General features: G+C 41.1%; 1 protein-coding gene across 1 annotated transcript in view; it reads right to left on the bottom strand.

The window, feature by feature from the left end:
• The window catches only part of DCC (DCC netrin 1 receptor), a 570,508-nt gene that overhangs the window by 213,312 nt on the left and 333,364 nt on the right, over positions 1-23,832 (bottom strand). Inside the window, exons 6-7 of the mRNA XM_010583034.1 lie at positions 6,940-7,094; positions 5,292-5,412 (exon numbers count right to left, since the gene is read on the bottom strand). Coding sequence (XP_010581336.1) covers positions 5,292-5,412; positions 6,940-7,094 — 276 coding nt within the window. The remainder of the gene's footprint in view (positions 1-5,291; positions 5,413-6,939; positions 7,095-23,832) is intronic.

Raw genomic sequence — 23,832 nt, 5'->3', positions numbered from 1 at the left:
GACAGCACATTCCAGCTTCCTCTGCAAAGGCAGGATCAGGATTATTAGCACAAAGTTATAACTGTCCAGCCTCTTTTTAAAATTTCCAGTAAAGGGCATTCCTCATCACTACTTTTGCACTGGTTTACCAACTGTTAAAAAAGAAACCCCATTTTTCCTGATATTTGAAATCATGGGTATAGTTTCAGACTAATTTTAAGGCTAACCATAAGCAGAATTAACACACGTGGTTTGGCTTTCCAACAGACTTGCAAGGAATACAAATCTGATGTTTTAATGCCAATATAAGCTCAGTTTCTTAGAACAGAGATGGATTTTATTTTGTGGTTGTTTTTTTAATGGGGAAGTAATTATAAATAATACTAAATTATAACTATAAATAATAAGTAATAGAATAAGTAATACTAAATAATACTTACGATAACAAAGGGAGGGTAAACCGTGCCTCACAATGTTTTTGTAACGGGAATTCAGGGAGAAAGGAAGTTTTTTTTGAAAATTGAGTCAACCCCTGTTTCTTTTGCAAAGAAAAGGAATTCACAGGTTTCCCAAGCTAAGTCTTATTATACAGAAATGCAAAGTCTTTGCAAAGATCTTGCGCATGCAAAAATGTTAAATCTGCTAGCTGCTAAGCTGGAAATCTGACATGAGAAGGAGCTATGCAACTTGTAAGTAGAGGAATTAAAAATAAAGAAAAAGAACGTGACAAAAATGACAAAAAGAATGGCTCAGAAAGCTGAGCCTGCGCAGCAGGGCTCGGAGTGAAACCCCCACTCAATGGGGACGGGACATCGAGGACCAGGCCACCCGCGAGCTTCAGCTCTCCGCACCCTTCCCTTTCTCCCTGCAGCATCCAGCTTCGGACATCCTCAAACATCTGGAGATCATTCGTGGACGGACATGCAATCCCTCTTGAATGCCAAGAGTGCAGACTCATTTACAGCACTTTTACTAGTCTCTGGGAGAGGGTGTCTTCCTAAGCTGAAGATTTTTCTAGCAAGGAATTTATTGCAGGAACATAGCTAATAATTATCCTACCATATACACAAGTTGACTATTTCAGGGCTGTTTTTATCTGAACTTGCACTTGCTAGAATAAAACAATCCCTCCACACATCTCATGAATATCTGAAAAGGATGGATCCGTGAGAAGCCACCGGCATAAAAGCAAATAACTGTCTGGGAGTTCTTTATAGGAAGATTTTCCTCTGGGATGCTCTCCTCATCTGAAGTTATGCATGTCCATCACTCACCACCACGCTGTTCTCTGTTCATTTTCTGGGTGTGCAAATAACAGGTTTTATACAGCTATAAAAATAAGACAGTCAGCTGAGATCTCTTTCATCTGCTTTTTCTTGCTGAGAATTTGTTTTCCTGTACATGCAACCAGAAGTACATATTGTAGGCTTTATTCCTGGTACCTGCTCAATATGATCGCACATTTCCATAGACCGTATAAAGTCCATCACCCTTTAGCAGAGTTAGGGAGCAGAAACAGAGGAAGCCAAGCAGCAGAGAGGGCTGAGAAACCCAGAACATGTGTGTTGGAGATGAGAACTGAAATCCTTAAATCTGCCTCGTTTATCGCTTTGTTTTTTACAGAAATCAGAAGTATTTAAAGTTTCTTTTTTTTTTTTTTTCTTATTACAAACTGGTGAGCAATCTCCTCCTAAGAGGGTAACATTAAGGTTGTTAATGGGAAAGAAAGGAAAAAGGAGAAGAAACAATCCCAAGCGCCTTTTCCCCAAGTGTGCTGGAATCCATAAATGTACTTTGATTTATTGACTAATGTGTGTATCGCAGACCATCTACCACCACTTATTTTACTCTAGTTCATAATGCACTGTGAAGTACAATGCCTCTCGAGTCATAATCTCAGTTTAAAAGGACAGAAATTTTATATTTCTCAGGGAGCTCGTTGGCTTTTTACAGTCTAAGCAACACATACCAAAATAGTTTTGAGCATCTTATAGCCACATCTGGAATACTAAAAGCGGAAGCTATTATCTGTGTGAGCTCACAGCCCTTTCAGCTTTCACTTCTCATTTCAGTATTGTCTAATTCCAATTTAGCATCCCAGCATTTACGAGGGGTGTATTTGGTCTCAGTCTGAGCTCATTTATGCTTGCTTTAATGCCAACTTATGTGCTGCTACTTCAGGTTCTACAGTTAGTGATGGTCAGCAATGGATGTGAATCTACATGTCCACGTAACAACAGCAGTAGGAGCACTCAGACTGATTATACTTTTCTATCCCAATAAAACTTTCAAAATCCCCCAACAGAACATACACAACGTATTTAACACACTGAATGTTCCAAATTACTTGCAAAACTTAAAGCAAAAACTATTTGTAGTATTATGAATCACACACACAAAAAAAAGTTAAAAAGTTATTATTTTACCCTGATATAAATTTGGGGTAGAAATCACTGTTAGGGTAAAATCATTATTAGTTCATTAAAGGGTTTCTCTGACCCTGGCTTTCAGGAAAAAGAAGCTCAGATAAGCCTTCAACATGACTCCCTTCCACATGAACAGCTCCGGAAGGGGATGATAGCTATTAAAGAGTATATTGAAATTTCATTGGGCTCTCATAAAAACCCACCAACAGCAAGTGTGGGCTCTGCTGGGTCGTTGCGGGCCCCAGGAAGGGGGGAGCCCCTGCCCGAGCCCCCCGGCCAGACCCCAGCTACTCGGTGATGCCACAGGGAGCTCGAGCTGAGCCCCAGACGCATGCTGAGCATGGCCCAACAGAATCAAAGCAGAGGGAACTACGTTCCTCCTGCCACGGCCGGTCCCACCGCTTCATTTGTATTTATAGCTGGCTACTCCACCATCTGTGCATGCTGGCCCTCCCTTCGTCTCAGAGGAATTGGAGTGGCATTGTTTGAAGATCTGATTAAATAGCCAGAAAAAAGTAATCCATCACTTAAAAAGGGAAACAGAGACAGTTTACAATGGCGTCCCGTAGCTCTTTAGGATTTTCTTTTCATTTTCTTCTATTTTAATTTTAATCCAATGCCAAACATAATAAACACCAACACGGAGCGTAAAATTTACAGACAGCATTTCTCTTGCAATGACTAGCTGGGAGCAGCAATGAGTTATCCAGTTTCCCCTAGGATGGTCCTAGCACCAGATTAAACCCCACTACAACAGGAGATGGCCTGTTTCCTTCAGATGTTCATGTGTGTAAATACAATCCAAGCACATGAACTGAATATGAGATTCATCTTAAAAGAAAGCAGAAAGAAAACAAACAAAAAACAAAGGCAAAACAACTGTGCATCTCCCCAGAGTGAGATCTGAAGTGGAACAGGTTGTTTCTGAGCAGGATGATGATCCCAGCCAGCCTTCCTCAATATCACATCGACGTTTTTTCTGCCAGTAAATCTAGTTCGTAAGTGCCTTCTCATTTTCACATTCGTCCCTAAGGGAAGGTAACCTCATCGTCACCTCTGGCGACCGCACAGAGGGAAACGCTCACCCAGAAAGATCCTGCACTACGCCGGGTGGAGGGCACGTACAAAAGTGGGAACCCGAATAAATATCTGCCGCTTGATGCCAATACCCAACCACCAACCTCAGGTAGTCAATTACGCCCTGTAAAGCGGGGCGAGGAGGGAGCCCAGGCTGGAGGGTCACACTAGCAGGAGGAAGAAGATAACAACAGTCACATCTCTACGGACATTAGATTTCTTCTCCCTTTACCCCCCTCCCAGATCTTCCACTAAGCTGCATAATTTCATGGCTGCAAAGTGTCTGCGGCATGAGCGTCTAGGGCAGAGGGAGAGAGGGACTGAGAGGTCTCTGACAATTCCCCAGTTGCTACTGGAATTGCTTTCAGGCAGTGGAGAGAAAAGAAAGAGAACAGGCTTATAAAGGAGATGCTGAATCACAAGGGAGAAGGAACAAGAGGGAGGTGAACTTCAAAGACGTGCAAAATCCATGTTCAGCCATTCATTTGGGATCAAGACAGAAAACAGAGGGAAAAACCTTAGCTCTGTTCCCATTTTCATTTGCCTTAAGTATTTGCACGGAGGCAACTTTGCAAACTGGGGATCCGAGGCTTCCAGTGGTGCTTACTCCTCCTTGCTTTTGTCTACCAGCTGACCTCAGCTATGGCCACAGGGTAGTGCCACCTCCCTCTGTACTGCCTGGAACCACTCTGGGTAACGCTGTCCATAACTCAACAGCTTACAGGACTGAACTTTGAGGGATCTCAGCAAACGTTCCTGCTCAGTGTTCAGACAGGGGTCCTTAAGAGTCAGACTACTGCAGCTAACAAGACATAGACCACGGCCGTACTTATTTCTCTATTTCCAGGTGCCCAGAGTTTTGGCAAAGCTTTATAACTTCACACTGATGCTGCGTGGAAATGTTTCAAAGGATTTCCCAAAGAAATTCTATGGTATGAGCTATCAGGCTGGTTAATTGATCTCAGTAGGGCTGTCTCGACTGACTATTTGTGGGCTACCAAGATTCTGCTCTTCCCAGTCCAACTCGGAGCATGAACAACACTTCAGCACGTTCTCTTGTTCTCAGCTTACTGCCATAGCCCATGAGAGGTAGCAAGTGTAACCTGCAGCCCAGTGCAGGTCATTAATCATTTACAACCCAGAAACTTTGAAAGGCTTTTATCCATGTTTTACATATCATCTAGCTTAAGATGAAGGCATCTTTGTTACTTAAAAACCCATAAAGCAGTAAACACTTAGGCTGCTGCACAGTGCAGTCCATAAAACGAAACACCTATTAATTTCAGAGCAACAACAAAAAAAAATCCTTCCAGCACGTAGACACAAACCTTCTGATCTCAACGGTTGGCTGCACTTGATAGCCCACTGACAAACTGTTCTTTCTCATATTTTCTTTTTCTTCTCTTTCCCTTTCCCCAAGACAAACGTTCTACAACAGCTTGATGCAGAACTGTGTATAATATAATTCTCTACTGCTTATGGACTACTTTAGTCTATCACCTCACCCATTTATGATCACCTTCTCTTATTTCACCAGGATAAAGCCCACCAATAAAGACCAAGACACTGCTGTTGGCTTTTCGTGCAGGTTTAGTTGGCCTCCAGAGTCATCTCTAGGACAAGGCCAGCATTTGTAATTGCCCCAGTGAACAAAATGCCTCAAACTATCTGATAGCCTGGACACGCTTTTAACTACAGCCAGCCAGCTGGATAAGTATGAGGGAGTAAAGAATAGTAGCTGCTCATTTGGGATTTTTATGTTAATAGCATTAATTACATCTACAATTCTGTATGTCCTTTGCATCTTACCAGGCTCTGGGATGATTAGCTGTGCACTGGCCTGTGCGTTTCCAGCTTCATTTTCAGCTACACACTGATAAAAACCTTCATCTGACTTTACCAAGCCCAGAATCCGTAAGTTGCTGCCACCCTAGAGAGACAGCAAAAGAGAAGGAAAGAAAGTGGAGAGAATTAATTAGAAAAACACCATCCAAAGTGAATGTGGATTATAAAACCTTTCCAGAACAGCTACACTGTGAAACAAGGTGCTATGTATGTAATCTCAGCTCCAGCGCACGTAGCCCTGGTCTTTAGAGGGCTGTATCCATAAGCCCTTTCATCAGGAATCTCTTGACGCCTTGTGGTCTTTGCGTTTTGTTTGATGGTGCCTATGGCCCAAGGGTAAATTCACTTTCTTGCACTGAGTCCATCCAACACCCTTCTCGAGAATTAAGCTCCAAATTACAGCCATCACTCGAGTAGTGCGCTGAATTTTGTCTTGGCCCTTTGCTGCAGGGAAGATTTAAAAGAACTTTCAACTTCTGCATCTTTGAACAAATACTGCTCTGAAGGTCAAACCCTCCTTATGGCTTGAGGCCTGGAGATCCTCAAGAAAAGGTCACTCTACGCTCACTTCATTTGAAACAGATTTAACTTTTGACTTCTGTTAGCACAAGCAGAAACCAATTATGTTGGGTAAAATAGCTCAAGTGAGGGGTATGCTTTGGCTGAAACGTACCTCCCGTTAACTATTAAGTGAAAGAATTTTCTAACACCTGCATCACACAACCACGACAGCAATAGAGCTGTCCTTCCCTTGGACAGCTGCTGGCTGCTTTCTAATAAGCAGTGATATATTAAAAAAAAGATTGAATTTGCTATAATATATGGGAGAATAAGTCTCTCCTGCATGAAAACCACATTAGAAATAATCTCTTTTTTTTGAAGGGTAATTAAAAGACATGATGATAATCAATATTATTCGTTACAAGGTGAAAAATTAGAAAGCGCTGGACCAAGCCACATCTCTGGACAAGCCACACCTGATGGCCCATGGCCATCTTCACAGCAGCTGAACTTTTCAGGGGTGTTCTCCAACACCTCAGCTCACTTACAAGTGACACTGCTTGCAGGAGAGGACAGTTAAATCAACCCTTTTAGAAAACACAGCATAAATTCTTACCCTATAGAATAGTGACACTTAAACTAAAAGAGGTTGGAGTCCTGGATGGGGATGTTACTTTGGGTAGGGTGCGCAACAATTCTCCCTGAAAAGTTGTAATTATGTCAAATAAGCCCCTATGTCCGAGTACTATTTCCTTGGAGAAGAAATCTACTATTCTTCTTCAGAAAGGATAATGGTGAGGAAGGGGAGTCAGTAACACCTGGCAAACAATATTGTTAACAAGAACTCAAAGTATGACCTGACACTGTTACTTCTCCGTGAAAAGACCTCGTTCCAATATCACTAAAACTGGGAGACAATGTCAATGTACTGGACCTAACACATCTCAATGCAACGTGCATTATTTGTATTAGAAAACAAAATTTCTTCCACCTCCTTTGGGAAGACCAATATGTTTATGAAGGCAACGATTGGATCAAATACCAGAATACATTTCACAACTTTGTTTAAAAAAAAAAATGTAATTCTAGTAAGTAAAAGCCAGATAATTACCACTATCTGAAAATAGTCGCTAGGAATGACCACTTCTCCATTCTTGATCCACTCCACCGTAGGAACAGGTTTACCAGACACAGCGCATTCAAACTCAATATCCATACTCTCATAGGCATGAAGATTTGAAGGACGAATTAAAAACCACGGTGGAACTGCAAAAAAGATAGGGAAAAAAATGAAAGTAGCAATAAGTGGATATAAATTAAGGTTTCACAAGTAAATCATTTCAATAAGCCTGAAAAATATTAGACATAAATAGGAAATAAATCTGTAATTCAAATTATTCTCTTTAACCCTGAGCCTATTAAATACTAGGGAAAGCATTTATTCTAGAAAATGCACTTAAACAGGTCGATGTTAACTTTTTTTTTGCCAAAAGAACGAACAAAAACCTCAATTTAGAAGACGCGTAAGATTTATGTATAACAAAATATATATGTAATTCTCACTAAGCGAGCAGGGAGGTAATAAAATCTCCCTCATTTCAAAGGGATCAGATGCCGACTGCATACGTAACAAGGTCCTGCAAGTCAACATATGGACAGGCACTTACAGGTACAAGACAAGTCCGCTGACAAATAATACAAAATTAGAAATATTTAGAGTAGAGATATTTTCATAAAACCAAGAAGGACTTCTGGCTGGGTTTATAGAAGATGAGGAGATAATCAATAACCAGGAAATCTGTCCCTAGTGATTGGAAGAAGAAAAAGGCTGAATTATCTTTGCTGAAAATGAATTCTTATTAAGCTAGCAATTACCTGTTGCCTTGTATTACTATAATGTATTCACAGTTTTTCAGTATGCTAGATGATATGCTAATTTAATTTCATCATTATTGTAATACTGGGATGATGGAAATTAGCAATTTGAGGCAAACTGTTAATAACATCACATTTCTAATGAGCCCCCCCCGCACCGTACTGAAAAACACACACAAAAACTCAGCAGCCCACGTACATTTTGTCAGTTTTTGTAGGGGAACGACAGTCTCTGTTTTGAATATCCACGGTTGCCAGAAAGCCAGAGTAGATTAATTTCTAAGTACCATCCATGACTCATCATTTCAGACAGAAAATCCAATTGTATTTCTTGAGCCATCATTCCCGATGTCTGATTATAATATTTATAAAGCCATAATATGAAAAAACTCCTCTAAATTAAAAGGCGGCGAAGATTATAAAATAAATTGCACAGAAGCTAAGAAATGTTAGAGCTGCGGCTGCCCTCACATCCCGAGCTCAGTTTGCGAGGCTTACAGCACATTTCTCAATTACACCGTCAAATTCTGTTTCTTTGCAGCCTCCCTCGGCGCTCCAGGAGGACCCCGCTCGCCGAAAGAGCAATTTGGGATTTAATTTCAAGCTTCCTTTTTAGTACATGGCTTCATGCTTTCTAGTTTTCAAACTTTTCTCTGCAAACAAAAATGATTGATTTCCCAGTGGGTTTTTTTCTCTGGTTCCCATTTCTACAATACCCGTGTGATCCACAAACGTTTTTAAACTCGTAGGAGTCGGACACTAAGAGGTGCTACTAGCCAAGCTACCAGTGAGAGGGCAGAAGTACCCTCCTCGGTGTTCTTGTCCAGTTAGGTATGATTTAGAGCAGTCTCTGTTAGAGTACTCCACGGACTACTCTGGGTTTTTTGCACATCACACTAAAAAGTCTCACTGGGGATGCAGAAAATGAGGAAAAAAGTTGCAACATATGAACACGTGGCGTAAGCGATGTCTGCTAGGAATACCGTGGCAGATGTACAAATAAAATTGTGTTCTTCAGGGTTTGCATTTCATCACCCTAATTACAAATTTTTTTTTTTTTTTTTGCCTTTTTGACAATAGTTTCCAGCATTGGTAATAAATGAAGGCAGAGTCCTAGACATCATCACCTCTTCAATCATCTGCTCCCAATCTAATCCGAGTGCTCTCCAAACTTGTGTGCACAATGAGGTGGAAATACTTTTGAGAATATGAGATTATTATATTTAAAAACTGCGAATAATGCATAACACCAAGCAGATCAACATAAGACTGCAAAGTTTTTATGTCAGCTTTTTCTTGATTTTAGCAATTGTTTCTGCTTTTGAGCTAAGTTACCTACACTTAAATAAACATCTGTCCTGGGCCCCTCCAGCGCCATTCCCGTGTCCCATCTTCTCTATTCCTCCTTCAGATTGGTCTCTTGTTTACCATGTATTTAATAATTTAGGATACCTAGAAGCTCCCGATCCAGTTCAGATCAAACCCAATGCATGCAAATTAAAACCGATGAGGTGTCCTGATTAACTCAGCTGCCTAATTTCCTATGGCAAAGGCTCAGGCGGATGCATGTGCGTGGGTCAGAAAAGCTCCGGGCTGGGCTCTTCTCGCTCTGTGGCCATACAGATGTTAAATCAGGGTCTCCAGACCACAGCACCACACAGTGCAGGAAATTTTGTAGATGATTTTTCAAATAAAATATCATTCTTAAGGGAACACCAGTAACTAGGATGCTGATCAAGAGGTTTGTAAAAAATAGTATCGCTTAGACTAGAGATGCACAAAAAAAGACAATTCAGTGGCTGAGTTACGAAGAACCAGCATTGACAGTACGGCTCGAGGGAAAAGAAACAAGCTCTTTGGGTAAGAAATACCTGAAGGAAAAAAAATTTAGATGGAATCACATTCATACATTAATTTTTAACACTTTTTTTTTACACTAGACTCCTAGCATAATTTATTCAACAAACTCACATAAAACCACCAGTATCCACATAGTTTATAAACCATATAATTTTTCAGAGCTGACAAAATCACAAACTACTCAATCTTCATTAATGTGCTTTATTGCGATGTCACCAGAAGCCCGCAATTAATTTATAGACTTGTAATTCACAGATTCCCGCCAGTTATGCTTTATGACGCACACGCTTCCAGACCCTGACCCCGCTTGCCGGCAGCTTTTCATTCCCTCCACCAGCACTGTTGCTCCTCTCCTCTCATTTCTCCCTTTTTTTTTTTAAATTGCTGGCATTTTTCTAGACTGCTAGAAAGCTTGATGCTTTCTTTTTTTATGGTTTATGTTCAGTATATGCATATCAGGGTGTTGAGTTTCATACAGAATAGATGTATTTAACAATTATAATGCACACACCAACACCCTTGCAATAGTGGGGTAGGTGTGTCCCCTATTTTTTTTAAGGATGCCATTAAAGTGAGTAATTTGCATAATTACTTTGGTGGATATTATGCAGTATTAAGCGCAGGTAAGACACCACAAATAAAGGACAACGTAACACCCTAAAGCAGACAGATGCAACACATTTAGACTGGAAATATGTATGCATATATATATATATAAAATGTCAAGCACTATAAATATACATTCTATAAATATTTTATACATCAATAAATGCCAAGGGCTGCCATATTTGCTCTCTATGTGTTTTTTCTCAGTACTTAATATTTTAAAAGCATGCGTATGTGAACAAGGCTGATGAGGTGGGTTGCAAAGGAAATAAAAATACATGCCATTTTCATGTTCCTTCTAATTATATTGTGGCAATATAAAAAGGCTTGAACAAACCGCAGACTTTTTTTTCCCCAAGAAACTTACAATGTTTCAGAGAATTATTTTTTCTTTTCTTTTTTCAGAAAACGTCTGTGAATTGTTGGAAAGTGAGAGTTTAGCGAGATTCTTCCAGAACAACCTTGCACTATACAATGCTTATATTGTACTCTGCCCTGGCTCTGGCTGAAAGCCTTACAATTCTGTCTTCAGACCAAAATAATTTCAAATAACATCTCAGCAGGTTATGCTTATTCAATATCAGGATGACAACACTTTTCTAAAAACTCATTTTCATTATTTCATGTCAACCTAGCCCTATCAAAATTACCTGGTCACAGACTGAGAATATTTTATGCTAGATACTGTACCAAAAAAAGGGAGGAAAACACCCTAGAAGGTTAATGGAGATCTATGGAAGATGTCCATGAGATTTTAACAGAATTTGTATCAGCAAGTAATATCAAAGTCCTCACTAAACATCTCTGGATAAAGGATGAGGACAGACCCCAGTGTGCAACCCTATTGACTCAGGAAGATTTTTAGTCATGTGAATGGTGTCACTTAAATGAAATACAAGATAGGAGCCATTTTGCAGCTAAGTAGTTTTGTATGAAAGCGTACACAAAAAGTTTAAAGTTCTCAGCGCTCCAATGAACGCACTTGGTGGGTGCTCAGTTACGGAGGTTGTCCCCCAGCAGACAGCACATCGGTACGTGGTATTGGAGGCTCCGAGATTCAAAATGCGATAACTTATCCGTGTGCCAGCAGATCCCCGACAGCTCGGGGAGAGGAAGAGTGTTTTGTTTTCTGCAGTGCAAGAAAAAAGCAAATCTGAAAATTGTATTTAATGTATATACTCCTGTAAAGATGACACTACAGCCCTGACCTTCACTTGCCCAAAGGTCCCTCAGATGAAGAACGTGCTCTAAAGTCTGTCCTGCTGGCAGGTCAGTACTGAAGCAGGTCGCTGTTCCGCAGGGGCTTCTAAATAACTCCTTGAAAGGCTGTGTGGGAATTCTGCGATGCCGCAGAAAGCAGGTGTGGGTCTGGGTTTCGGGTCTCAAACGCTGGCTTCGAACAAATGGGCTTTTGCCTTTAAGGACCACAGCAGGCTGTATTTATTACCAAAAATGTCAAAGATTTGTTGTAATGAGCCTGTAGCAGAGACTCGGGGACTAATCGAACACTTGCCAGCAGAAACAGCTAGTTTAGAGAGCTGTATGTTGGGATGACCTCCCTATTTCTAGAAATACCTTTTGCGAGATGACAGCTGATCCTGCCACAAGAGGAAGCAGTTTTAACTCGGAAAAATGTCAGCATTTCCTAATGCAAAGTGTCTCCTCTTTGCATGTTTGAATAAGAATGTGTTTCTACTGACCCAAGAAAGATAACTGCTGTCAGCAAGTGCCCAACCCTGTCAGCCTTCTGAATGGGAAGACTTTCAGTTGCATGTACTTAAAGGGTGGCTTTGGCATCTCATAGATTCAAATCCTTTTTTTTAAAAAAAAATCCCTTGTACTTTTCACTGCTAACTTGCACAAACCATGAATTTAAAATAAAGCTACACGGAGTGAATGTGCCAGGTTGTGCCTGCCTTCAGGGGAGTCAGCAAAATCTAACTCAAAGCCAGTGGAGTTCCTCCAGATCTAAAAATGACAAGAGAATTGGATTTTTATATGAATTTATATTTTTTTAAAATATATATGTGTGTGTGTATTTACTACTCTTCCCTGTTATATATGGTAATTCAGGAACTGTGTTGTTATTGCAAGAAGTTCAAGAATAAACTATGAATGGTGTTACAATGCATGGCTCTTTGGAAAGAGTATGAGGCATGTAAAACAAAGTCCGCTAATGGGTCTTCAAAAAAATAGTAGATTAAAATTACTATCTTTCTATCTCTTACCACAACTCTGCATCCTTGTCTTACTCTAAACTCCATGCCCGACAGGTAGAAAGACAATATGATCACAATACATGTCCCCTCAGACCAGCCTTGAAGAAATAAAAGAAAAATGAAGCTGTTATTCTATGTAAAACTTCATTCTTCACCTAAATAAAGGTATTACTTGTCTTATTTAATGATTTAGATTATTTTCATGCTTCTTTAGTTCTCAACGTGAAGGTCAGCTTATACCATTACTGCGGAACAGCAGAAGTTCATGGTTCCCAAGAGAAAAAGAACTAAGCCACCAAAAATTCAAATGATACATTATCGCAATCCCACGGGCATGGAAGAGGAGAAGATGCGGAGACAACTCCCCAGCTTGAGCAGGGCTTTTGAAGTCAAAGCCTTCTCACCTGAGACATGCATCTCACTTTGTACCAAATGTATTAGAAATGTATTTTAATCAGTCTGGATTAACCAAAATGTATCCTTGTCCCTCAGCGTAACTTGGAGCAGACTTTAACCTCCCAAAGTTGCGCATGGTTTCAAACGCATACAGACAGTAAAATACTAGGAGCTGAGCAGAGACTGGGGAGAAAAGGCAAAGAAAGCAGAAAATCCACTGGAGGGGGGAGGACAGAGAACAGTACTTGTTTCCCACTTCGCATTTTCTATGGTGAGCTATAGCCAACTGAAAAGCTGCTAATCCTTCCACTCTAGCACTATATAAATGAAAAATAATCAAAATAAGAGATTTCATAGTCATTGACTACATTACTAAACATAATTCTATTAATGAGTGCACTGATGACACGCTTAAGGAAAAAGACAATTTCAGTTTTATAAATAATGATGAACATTCTTCATCATTACATCCTGAAAATACAGTGAAAAGCAAAACTTAACATAGCTCCCACTTCTGTTTCCAAAGGTAGAAATCCTTCTGAAACACACGATGACCCATGCCGTACTTGAAGAGCTAAAAGTCTTGATCTCATCTAAATAAAAAGGTACTTTTTCCCCACGGATTTATAGGAGTCAGCCCCTCAGTCCAGTGCAGAGGAAAAGGAGACACTGTTTTTTGTAAGGAAAACTCATTACTGTCTCTGCATTGGTTCAAATCGCAGCTATTCTATGAAAATTCAAAGGGGATAAGATTACTTGTGAAGTTTTCAGAAGGGGTCAGAGCAGTAGGGAAGGACAGGTTCGATGCAGGATCGTACCTCAATGATAAGTGAGTATAAAAAGCCTGCTAAGAAAACTGGACTTCGTAAATCACAAATATTTCAATCACATGTTGGGAAACAAGTAAGAAATTCCCATCACAAAATAGGACTTCATAGACGTTGCCGCTTTGTGTCTTTTGCCTTTTTCCTAAAAACTAGTTTTAAAAACTTGCCAAGGGCATAATCTGTGTCTCAATAAAAAAAAAAACCTCTTGGGATTTTTGGGGGGAAGTTTGCACGGTCAGGTGGCTAATAACAACTCCCCCTTCATTGCCCTCCTGGTAGCCAGGGCCTATTAAGTTCAGCAAGGTTGATAACGACCCTGTGAAATCGCTGGGAGTTCCATCTGGCTGCTGCTGGGCTGCTGCAATGTCAGCACTGAGGAGCAGATGCAGCAGTTATATATGTTCATCCTCACAGAAAAAGCCTATACAGTTAAAAAGTATTGAAAACAGATCAATGGAAGGCAAGTTTTAAGGTCTGGGTAGGGAACGTGCGCAAATGCTCACCTACAAGTTTCTGTAGAGGACACTCTGTGTAATTTCCGTGAGCAGTATTGAATAAAACCTAGCCATCTTGTAGACCACCATATTCTACCACAGTGTAGAATATTTCAGGATTAATGTAAATGTCTGTAAATTTCTGAGTTTAAAAACAAATCGGGAGCATAAGTCTTTCAAATGGATCATAATACTAAAATGTTATTTTAACAATAATATTCTGGAGGACCTCCGAAATACAAGGGCTTCCTCACCACCAGTAGAGAAGTTAGGCATGGAGAATGGATTTTTCCCCATTAATACATTGTTTCATGCATGACCACCAAGTTAAAAACAACATAAAGATGAAATGAAGCATTCCTGCCCCTTGTAATAGGTAAAAAGTTGGTCCAGCTCCTGAATGGGTTTGCCTGGCTGAAGACCACAGAAGCAGGATGCTACTAAGTGTTCCTTTTATCTAATGCACCGATAACGGACAGCCTGGGAAGAGAAAACGAAGGTCACTGATATCTGTCAATTTATAACCACCTAAAGATTTTATTTTATTGCTGCCTTTATGACTTATAGTACAGACAACAGTTATTGACCACATACCATCTGCCCTGGGAACAAATGAGCATTTCATAATTGTGTATTGGGTCAAACTTTATCTTTAGATACGTTAACGTTATTTCTGTCAAGCCCTGTACAACAGGAACACATGCATCACAGAACAGCCTTTCCAAAGGCTAATATGATACTGACAATTAGCTAAATTTTGAGTAAAGAACATGAAAGAGAAAATTAGGTTGCAAGAAAGTTGCAGATAGAGCTGAATTATCTCCTTTTTTTTTTTTTTATAGTATTTTGCCTGTGTGAGTAAGGACAGACTAAATGGGTATTAAGTTAATGGGAACACAAAACTCTTGAAACATAATGTAAGGCCACGGCAACTTTCCAAGGTCTCAGAAGGCATACTCGGTGTTTTTTCTTTCTTTCCCTTCATAAAAACATTAAGATACTGTCAGTTAACTCAAGATAAGTACTTATAGGCACCAACATTCACCTCATCAAGAAAACCCAAGAAAAAACAAAAATGCAAGATTATTCTACAACCATTCCTCCTGCGCATTTGTGCAAGAGGCAGTATTTGTGGTTAGACAGAAAAATAACTGTTGTGCCTGGATGCCGCACGATCTCTCTCCTGTTCCCCACGGTACGTTAAGGACCAGCAAAGGATCTTTTCCAGAGCTCTTTGCTGAGATTTGGGCTGACACCGGCATGCACCATGCCATCAGACTTGATAATTGCAAGTATAATGCATTTCATTTTGGGATCTCAAAGCAATATGTAGACATTAAATAATTCACAAGCATTTTACAGATAGATACACACATATAGAGTAAATGACTTGCTCAAGGTCATGTAACATATCAGTGACAGATAATTAAAAGCCAGTCTAATTAATAGATGTCCCTGCGAGATTTCTGTATATCTAAGACTCCCTTCCCTCTCTAGCTGGAAAAGACAGCCGCCTCTTCACAGTACGGATTTCCCAGGTTTACTTTTGGATTTTCTCTCTCAAAATCCTATTCAGGATCTGCACATCTTTGCCCTGATTGCCTCCAGTAAAGCCCCACCAGCTGCAGGTTGCCATCACTGGAGCAGGAGCCCGGTTTCTACGCGAGCCCCACATTGGGCAGTGGGGACCAGCTCTCGTTTGCGAGTGGGTCAGTTAATGAGCCAGCACCACCCCGCTCCACACAGCTCTCCTCTTCCCCCAGCACTCCTCATTAAGGTTAAAAGCAACCACTGTAACCTCATCAAAAAGAAAATTGGAAAGGCTGCAAACAGATAAAAATACAGTAGAAGCACCAGGAACACTGTATGAGTTTATTACCCTCTCTGTAGCAGTCCTCATCTCTAATAAGGGCTTTTTTGTCGCTGTTACTCACAATTTCGTTCCCTCTTCCACTTTTGCAACGCAGCGTTAGTGCGGAAGGACGTTCCGTGGCTTTCCCCACAGGGAAGGAGGGAAGGTGATGGTGCAGCCAGGGACAAGACACTGCCACAGCTCCCCTGCCATTATCCTCCACTTCTCATCAGTGTTTCCTTAGTTTTTTCCCTGATATCCAAGGGCTGCAAAGCCCATAGCAACAGGCTGGGGAAATGAGACTCCAGTGAGATAAAAAGTGCACAGGGAAGGGGGGGAACTCCAAAAGTACAACTAATTGGGAGTTGCTCACAGGAGGTGCCTTTAGAAACTTATCCTGGCTGATGCCTTGTTTTTAATTCAGTAGCAAAACTTCCAAATAAAACTGTCAAGAATTAAAGGCGCATAGACAGTAGCTCACTGGATCCACTCCGTGACTCAGCCAGGTCCACACACACGGGCAGCACATGGATCTGTGCTTGCTCAGGCTCATCATCACACCTCAAAAGAACAAGAAAACCACTCTTTTACCTTGAGAGCCTCCACCATGCTTGGAAGTATTTAAAAAAAAAGAAGAAAAAAATTTAAAAAAAAAGTATGTCAGCCCCTCTGTATTTTCCTTTCTTTAATTTCATTCTGTTAGTCATCAAACTACTATCTTGTAAAGAAAAAAAAAAAAATCACCATTTGACCGCATTTCAATAACCTTCACAAAAGTATGCACTCTGGTTTCTGGAACAACCCAAAATGTACATTAAACTGTTAATCCACTTGAATCTCCCTGTGTGTTGCCTGCCTGGAGGAAGTCCAATACTAAAGACTGGCAATAGTTTGTCACTCTGCAAGAGGGGAATATTGAGAAGATGTGCTGGAAAGGTACTTATTTTTGAGCTATTTATTTGTATGGCCTCAATCTTCATTTTATCACACTGTCTTAAAAGAAAGGGAAATGAGAAACTGAGGAGCAAATACATAAGACAGAATATATAGTACAGCAGTATATATAATATTGGACATGTTACTGCCTTCTGTTATGATGCTTACTATACTTCCAGCCCCCTTGATGTACCTGGCAAGTTAATGGGTGGATTCTCATGTTGTTTATTCAGGCTAGTACATCAACTTTTAAATTATCCCATTCAAACAAAATCATTAACATGAACTGAGGACAGATGCTCAGAATGAGTATCTTGGAAAAGAAAGATTTGAGCTGTGCATGAAAGGCTTTACAAACTAAGCTGCGTAGAACACAGAGAATGAAGAAGTTACTGCCACAAAGTAATAAAAACTTCCAATTCAGTTTTAAAAACCCAGAAACATTCACGAGGAATTGCTGGCTTCCGAGTTACCACAGCCTGCAGGTAAAGCACAGGATAGCAGCAGTCTGCAGGGTGCGATGCCGGAGTTCTCCCAGTCCCCCTTTACCTGTCTCCTAGCCAGTGCTCATCACCTTTGAAGAGGAACACCTCCTCATCCCAGCCAGGCGAACAAAGCCCTTTTTAAACTGACAATATGAGTTTTATCCCCCCTGCTCCCATAATTAAGAAGAGTCGGGAACTGCAGGGTGACAGCTGACGGGAACTGTGGTGGTCACTGCCAGGTTATCACGCTCAGAAATCAAACAAAAATATACTCCGCTCTACATTAGACCAACACCAGCTCTCGTTTTAGATGTCAGGCCAGTTAGTGGATGCGTAGCTGTCTGTCCATACTAACCTTTAAATAAATAAAAAGTCATTTCATCTTCCTTGTAGAGATCAGGCTAACAGCTAGCAAATGCTAGGTCTTAATGAAAGCATCTAAAAGCTCCATTTAGTTTAAAAACTAAAAGCATACACCAGGCAGATTTATTTTGGTTTATTTGGTTAACAACCCTACCTGCCAACCGAGCACAAAAATATGAGCAAAGGCAGAATATGAATTATGAAAAAGACGGCCGGCATGAACCTCCCTCTCCACCAGGCTGACCTTTGTTCTCGGCACTAAAAGTGAAGTGCAGGTAGATGAAAGGGACTCGAAGCAGCCCTTGCAGCTACAGGCTCTCCATTACACGACCCCCTTCCGCTCTGGGCGAGGCAGTTGCATTTTGATCAAAGAAAAAGGAATCAACAAGCTCTAATTCGATTAGCAAGCAAAAACGTCAAACGATTTTTAAGTAATCCAAGGTCACCGAGAATAAAAGTGACTGAGGTGTACACACACTGTTCACCAAAATATAAATCAGACAGCCATTCTCTTGATAGCAGCTAAGTCGCCTACTCCAGGAACCAAAAGCATAACTGTTTTCCATTAATTCACCCAAAAGGCAGGACTAAAGCAGCCGACAGCTCTTGTACCACACGGCGAGGATGAAATGGGGTGAAGAACCTCCTGTCCTGCAGGCATTGCCATACAGACCTTGCTACAACCCTCTTTCCCCAGATTCCCTGTGTGCAACCATCAAAAGAGAAGAAGAACATGCAGATTGCTTCAGCAAAGCAGGAAGAAGGGCAGGATGAAGCCCATGTGCCTCCCGCTGCCCAGCCCTGCACCCCAACGGAGGATGCTGCCTCCTGAAACCCACTTGAACAGCTCAGAGAACAACCAGAAAAGTGGAATAAATGAAAACCGAGAAAGATCTAGGTTTCAGAAAACACCATGCTTCGTTCAATTGCTTCCCCAGGACAAGACATATTAACTTTAAGAAACTAATATAAACAGACTAAAGGAACATGTATTCTGTGTGTGCATAATGTCCTTTAGTGCGCTGCTTCTGAATCTCAACGTTAATATACCACAAGCTGCACAAATGTAGCCTGAATGGATCGAGCGAGTTGAATTACTGTCAGCAGTGTCATAGGCAGTTCAGTTCTTCCAACTGCCTTAACCTTTGATGAAAAAGTAATAATAGTTTAATTGCTATGACACATTTCGCCCGTAGACATTAATGGGTTTGCAATACCCAAGTGAAGGAGATTGACACCTCACTGTCATTTTACCAATGGGAAAGTGAGAGCACGTGGATCAGGCTTAGGAGATCAGGAGGGTATGTTACAATGATCTAGTCCAACCTAACGTATAAATCGGAATAGGACTTCCCTGAATTAATCACTTTTTGAATTACTGTGTATATTTTAGGGAACTCATTCATTTTCTCCTAGTGATACAAAATACACCACAGCCCTTGGTACACTGCTTTACTGATTAATTATTCTCATTTAAGAAAAAGTATTATCTTACTTCCAGTCTACACTTGTCCCTTTTTCAACAGTGGATGTTCTTCATATCTATGTCAGGTAGACTGTAAGGCTCCATTATTATATTTCTGTTCTTTCCACTGATAGCTACAAACCATGATCAAACCACTCTGTAACCTTCTCTGACAAATTAAATAAATAAAAGGGGCTCTTTCATCTTAAGTATCTTTTCCAATTCTTTAACCAATGTCATGGTTCACCCTGGATGCCTTTATTGCTTCTTTAATTTTCTTCTTGAACTACAGATGCAACTCTTCAGCAGGGTTTTCCCCAGTGCCAGGTACAGAGGTGCTAGGCTTATCCAAGGGTCCCATTTTAATAAATCCCCAAAATCACATCAACAGTTTTGGCTGCTGCATTGGGCTGGGTGTGATGTTCAGCTGCTCGGCAGCCTTGACCCTCAAAGACTTTCCCAGTCTGTATTTTCCAGCAAAGCCTGCAGTCTGTACAGCTGGCTTCTACTCCAGACAACACAACCACATGAACAGCATTTACTTGTGCTGAGCTCCCCTAATTACCTGACGATTGGATCAATCAGTGACATGTTTTCTTCATTAATTCCTGCTCTCACAAAACAACGTATCTGTGCTTGTGTTATCTATGAACTGTGTCAATGCTTTGTTTTCTTTCAGGTCACGGGTCAAAATGTTAGAAAAATATTTTATCCGACACAGAGCCCACAGCCCCCGAGACATCCCCTTGGCCTTTTCAAACCTCAGCGCACAAGTAACTCCCCTCCGGTCCTCCACGATTACCCACTATTTCAAGAATTACTGAAAAAAGGAACATTTATAATTTAGACATTTCTTCAACCAGTTCTTTTGAAGTTCTTGAATACAATATATTTAGACAGGCTAATTTGAAATCAGACATTTAAAGACGTCTATTTTAGGTGGTACTTTTAGAATTTCCTGATGTACCGTTTAACTCTTACTGAAGCTCCCTTGATGCCGTGCTATGCTCTGGATACATCACCCACCTTCTCTGATCACGCGGAATATCTGCATATCCACAGCTTTACTGAAAATCCTACTGTGTGTAACCGTACAGCCCAGCAAAACACGGATCTGTGCAAAATACTGGAGCTGTCGGACCACAACCCCTTGAAACGGGGCCGAGGTCCAGGCTAATTAGTCCTGCTGCGAGGCCCAGTTTGGGCAGGAGACTGAGCCAGGAACAGCGTACTGGCCCCGTGGTCCTCGCCAGACACGGCAGCTCGCTCGGGTCTGGTACGTCTCGATGATACTCCAGTAACGCTCAGCCCGCAGCTCAAGGTGTTCTCCAGCTTGCAGAAGAAATCTGCTAAACCTGCTCTCCCACTGTGAGACAGTGGCTTTCTATTGAAGCTATGCTTCTTTCCAAAGTCCCTGATTATCATTTGCATTTTCCTTCTGACGGGCCTCTGAATTTTCTTTAATTTCATGAATTTGAAGCCTTTTAAGCATCGAGTGTGTATCCTGTATCTATGGGATTTACTGTCCACATACAGCTTTCAGAGCTAATATATTTTTAAGTTAGGGAAGGGATTAGCTCTTTGCTGGCCCTGGATGAGTGCAGGATCGAGAACTTCACCATGACCTTTCCTAAGCGGCTCAGAAAAAGTAGCAGAAGTAGTGATATCCTCCAATCGCCTTTTGAGAACTATCAAAACAGCAGCGCAGGGGCAGAGAGGGGCTTCTTAAATCTGCCCCATCTCCTCCGCCGGGCTGAGCTCATGCTGGGAGCAGTAAGGGTGAGCATCTCCATTCCCCTACTCCCCGATCTCCGCAGTCACAACCATCTGGGACAAGGCTGGCACAGCTTGGAGGGAACGAGGCAGAGGGGGAACCGAAATGTTCCTCCAGCGATGTCCAGTTGCCTCGCCATCCTTCCTTTGGAGCACATTACAGAACTACAGCCCATGCCCCAGTGTTGGGATTGCAAGTTAACGAGCGGCACTTGGCATGAAGTGCCCGAACACTGGTGTATTTTCCAGCCATGTGTCCTCTCCCAAAACGAGCTGGTGTCAAAACACACAGGTGCATGAGGTATTCGAAAAACACAGAAGAAAGCTCAGATGAATACAAGCCTACTGCATAAGTAAAGCATTAAAACAACAATAAAATTAAAATACAACCCTTTGGTTTTACGGCAAGGTCAATAGATTACTTCTTGCCCAGTTCAAGTCAGGTATATAGAAGTGTATGCAAGCGTGTATGAGTTTTTACAGATGAAACCACTCTTCAAATACATGCATGTATACACATGAGTATGTATTTCCCCCAGCTCACAGTCTTATTTATATTCTAGATACTATTTATGTAAAACCAAAAGTGACTCTTCAAAAATATGGCTGCTCATTTCATTATCACTACTGCCCCATATTTTCCCCACAGTTATCTCAGTTACCCATGTTTTCCTATGTGACCCACCCTCAATACGCTATAGGACAGAGATATCACTATACACAATAATACGTTGTGTCACACAGCTTTCACGTCTCTGTAACAATCACAGTCTAGCATCTCTAAAATGTTTTCAAATTTTATCTCACTGTCCTTGGCTATTTTGACCCCTTATTTTCTCCTAATATAATCTCTGCAATTTTCAGCATATGATTCCATCAGGAAATAATATTAGTTAATTACAGCTTATCGCATTTGAAACTTGGTCTTTTATTGTGAGTCTAAAAGCTCTCAGTGCACCACGGAGCTATGGGAAGTCCTTGTATTTACCAGGTAAGCTAAGCTTTGTCTCCACATGTAAAACCAGCTTGCAGCTGAGCCTGCTTCTACAGGTGAGGTGCCAGAAGAAGCGTTCAAGTTAACACGAGCAGAACCGGGCATCCTGCAACCTCGAGCTGTCCTCCGAGCAGCTGCTGGGTCACCAGCGGGTGATGGATCTTCACGGAGGTCACCCACGACACCCCAGAGAAAGGTAACGGAGCACACGGATCCTGCACCCCACAGACATCCTCCACCTCTGCCAGGAGGGTGCTAAGCCACTCGTAGGGCTTCAGTTCTATTAATGTCACTGAAGTAAGTCATCTGATTAAAGTTAAGCAAGTGTTTAGCTGAATTAGGGTCACATTGCCAAATTTCAGTCTCTATCAGCAACTCTTCCCTGAATTACTAAATCAATGCTCTATCACGCTAGTGGTAGACGGCCCTGGACTGCTGGGAATGCTGTCTCTTCTTAATTAAAAATTAAAACTGAAGCCTTCACCATTACTGGTGGTGATTAAAGTACCTGCAGCACCTTTTTTCACAAGGGCAGCCTTACCTTTAAAATCCTGAACGACTATCAGCAGGAGGAATTAAACTTGCCCACATATATGTCTCATTTCTTCAGATACAGTATTTACAAGCATTGGTGCACGTTGTAATACCATTTTTACAGCTCTTGTATTCTCAGCCGTGTACAGAAGAAATAAAAGCTATAATCTATAACCCTAAGGTCTTACTGGTATGATCCCAAACCTGCAGGCTCCAATTGTATTACTAGGATTAGTGTTTACTGCTTTAAGTAATGCTCTTGACCCCTGTTTAATAATAGATATTTCATCTCCTCTGTTCAAACAGCCCACTAATTCATGGACTCTGGGTAAAATTCACCTTCACACACAAAGCACAACTGTTTCCTCGAGGGTTTGTACAGAATCTAAGACGGACACACAGGCTCTCTGCCAAGCAACGGATTTCATCCAAAGAGCATCTTTTTGAAGAACCCGTTAATTATTTTCACAGGAAAAGGCTACCTTTAAAATAGGACTGGAAGGAGGGCCTGGGTTGCTTCTCCCACCCGCCCCGTGATTGCTCACACCTTAATTTATGCACAAGACAAAATTTTCATCTACTTTAAGTGCTCAGCTGCTGAGATGTGATACTAATCACTCTGACAGCTGTCACTCCTCCCATCACCACTTAACACATTTAGCTGTTGAAGGGAAAACCAGGCTAGCACACAAATAAAAAGGCTTATTCTGCAACAAAGAGTTTAAAGATTTGCCCCTGGCAAGTCTCAGGAAAATTACAGTTTTAAAAGTGTAGATAAGAAAAAAAAAGGCTGAAAAAGCTGATGGAAATATTAGTAAAAACCAGCTTGGGTTTTAAGAAATTATATGTATCAATCAAAATCCACTGCACTTCAGAAGACACGAGGAACACAATTTATCAATTTGTGAAATGCGTTTTCATCCTTACTCAAGTGTTTCATTTATTAAGGTAGGAAAACATACTCACACAACTAAGAACATGTATGCAACTCTCCTACCACAGGGACTACCTTGCTGAAGTCCAGTTACTCCCTGAAATACCTTGCTGAATCCCATCGCAATGCGATACTTGGCACAGAGCAAACAGAACATAAAACCATTGCTTCTGCTGGGTGGGACCAGGCAATGGTCAATGGGGGGGGGGATAAATTCACACAAAGAAAGCAAATCATTGCCAAAAGAGAGAGACTGTTTCCTACAATTAACACAAAAACGGCACAATTCCAGCTGTGCATCCAGATAGGACTCACCAGGGCAAACCCACTTAGTAGACATTGTGGGTTTATTTGTATTCTTCCTTTTTATATTCCTTTTTTTCCCTTTTTT

This window comes from Haliaeetus leucocephalus, unplaced genomic scaffold, assembly GCF_000737465.1.
Source record: "Haliaeetus leucocephalus isolate CR32 unplaced genomic scaffold, Haliaeetus_leucocephalus-4.0 Scaffold866, whole genome shotgun sequence".
In the NCBI taxonomy this organism is placed as follows: Eukaryota; Metazoa; Chordata; class Aves; order Accipitriformes; family Accipitridae; genus Haliaeetus; species Haliaeetus leucocephalus.
Note: the sequence above shows the minus strand (reverse complement) of the source record. Positions and strands in the feature narration are given on the sequence as shown.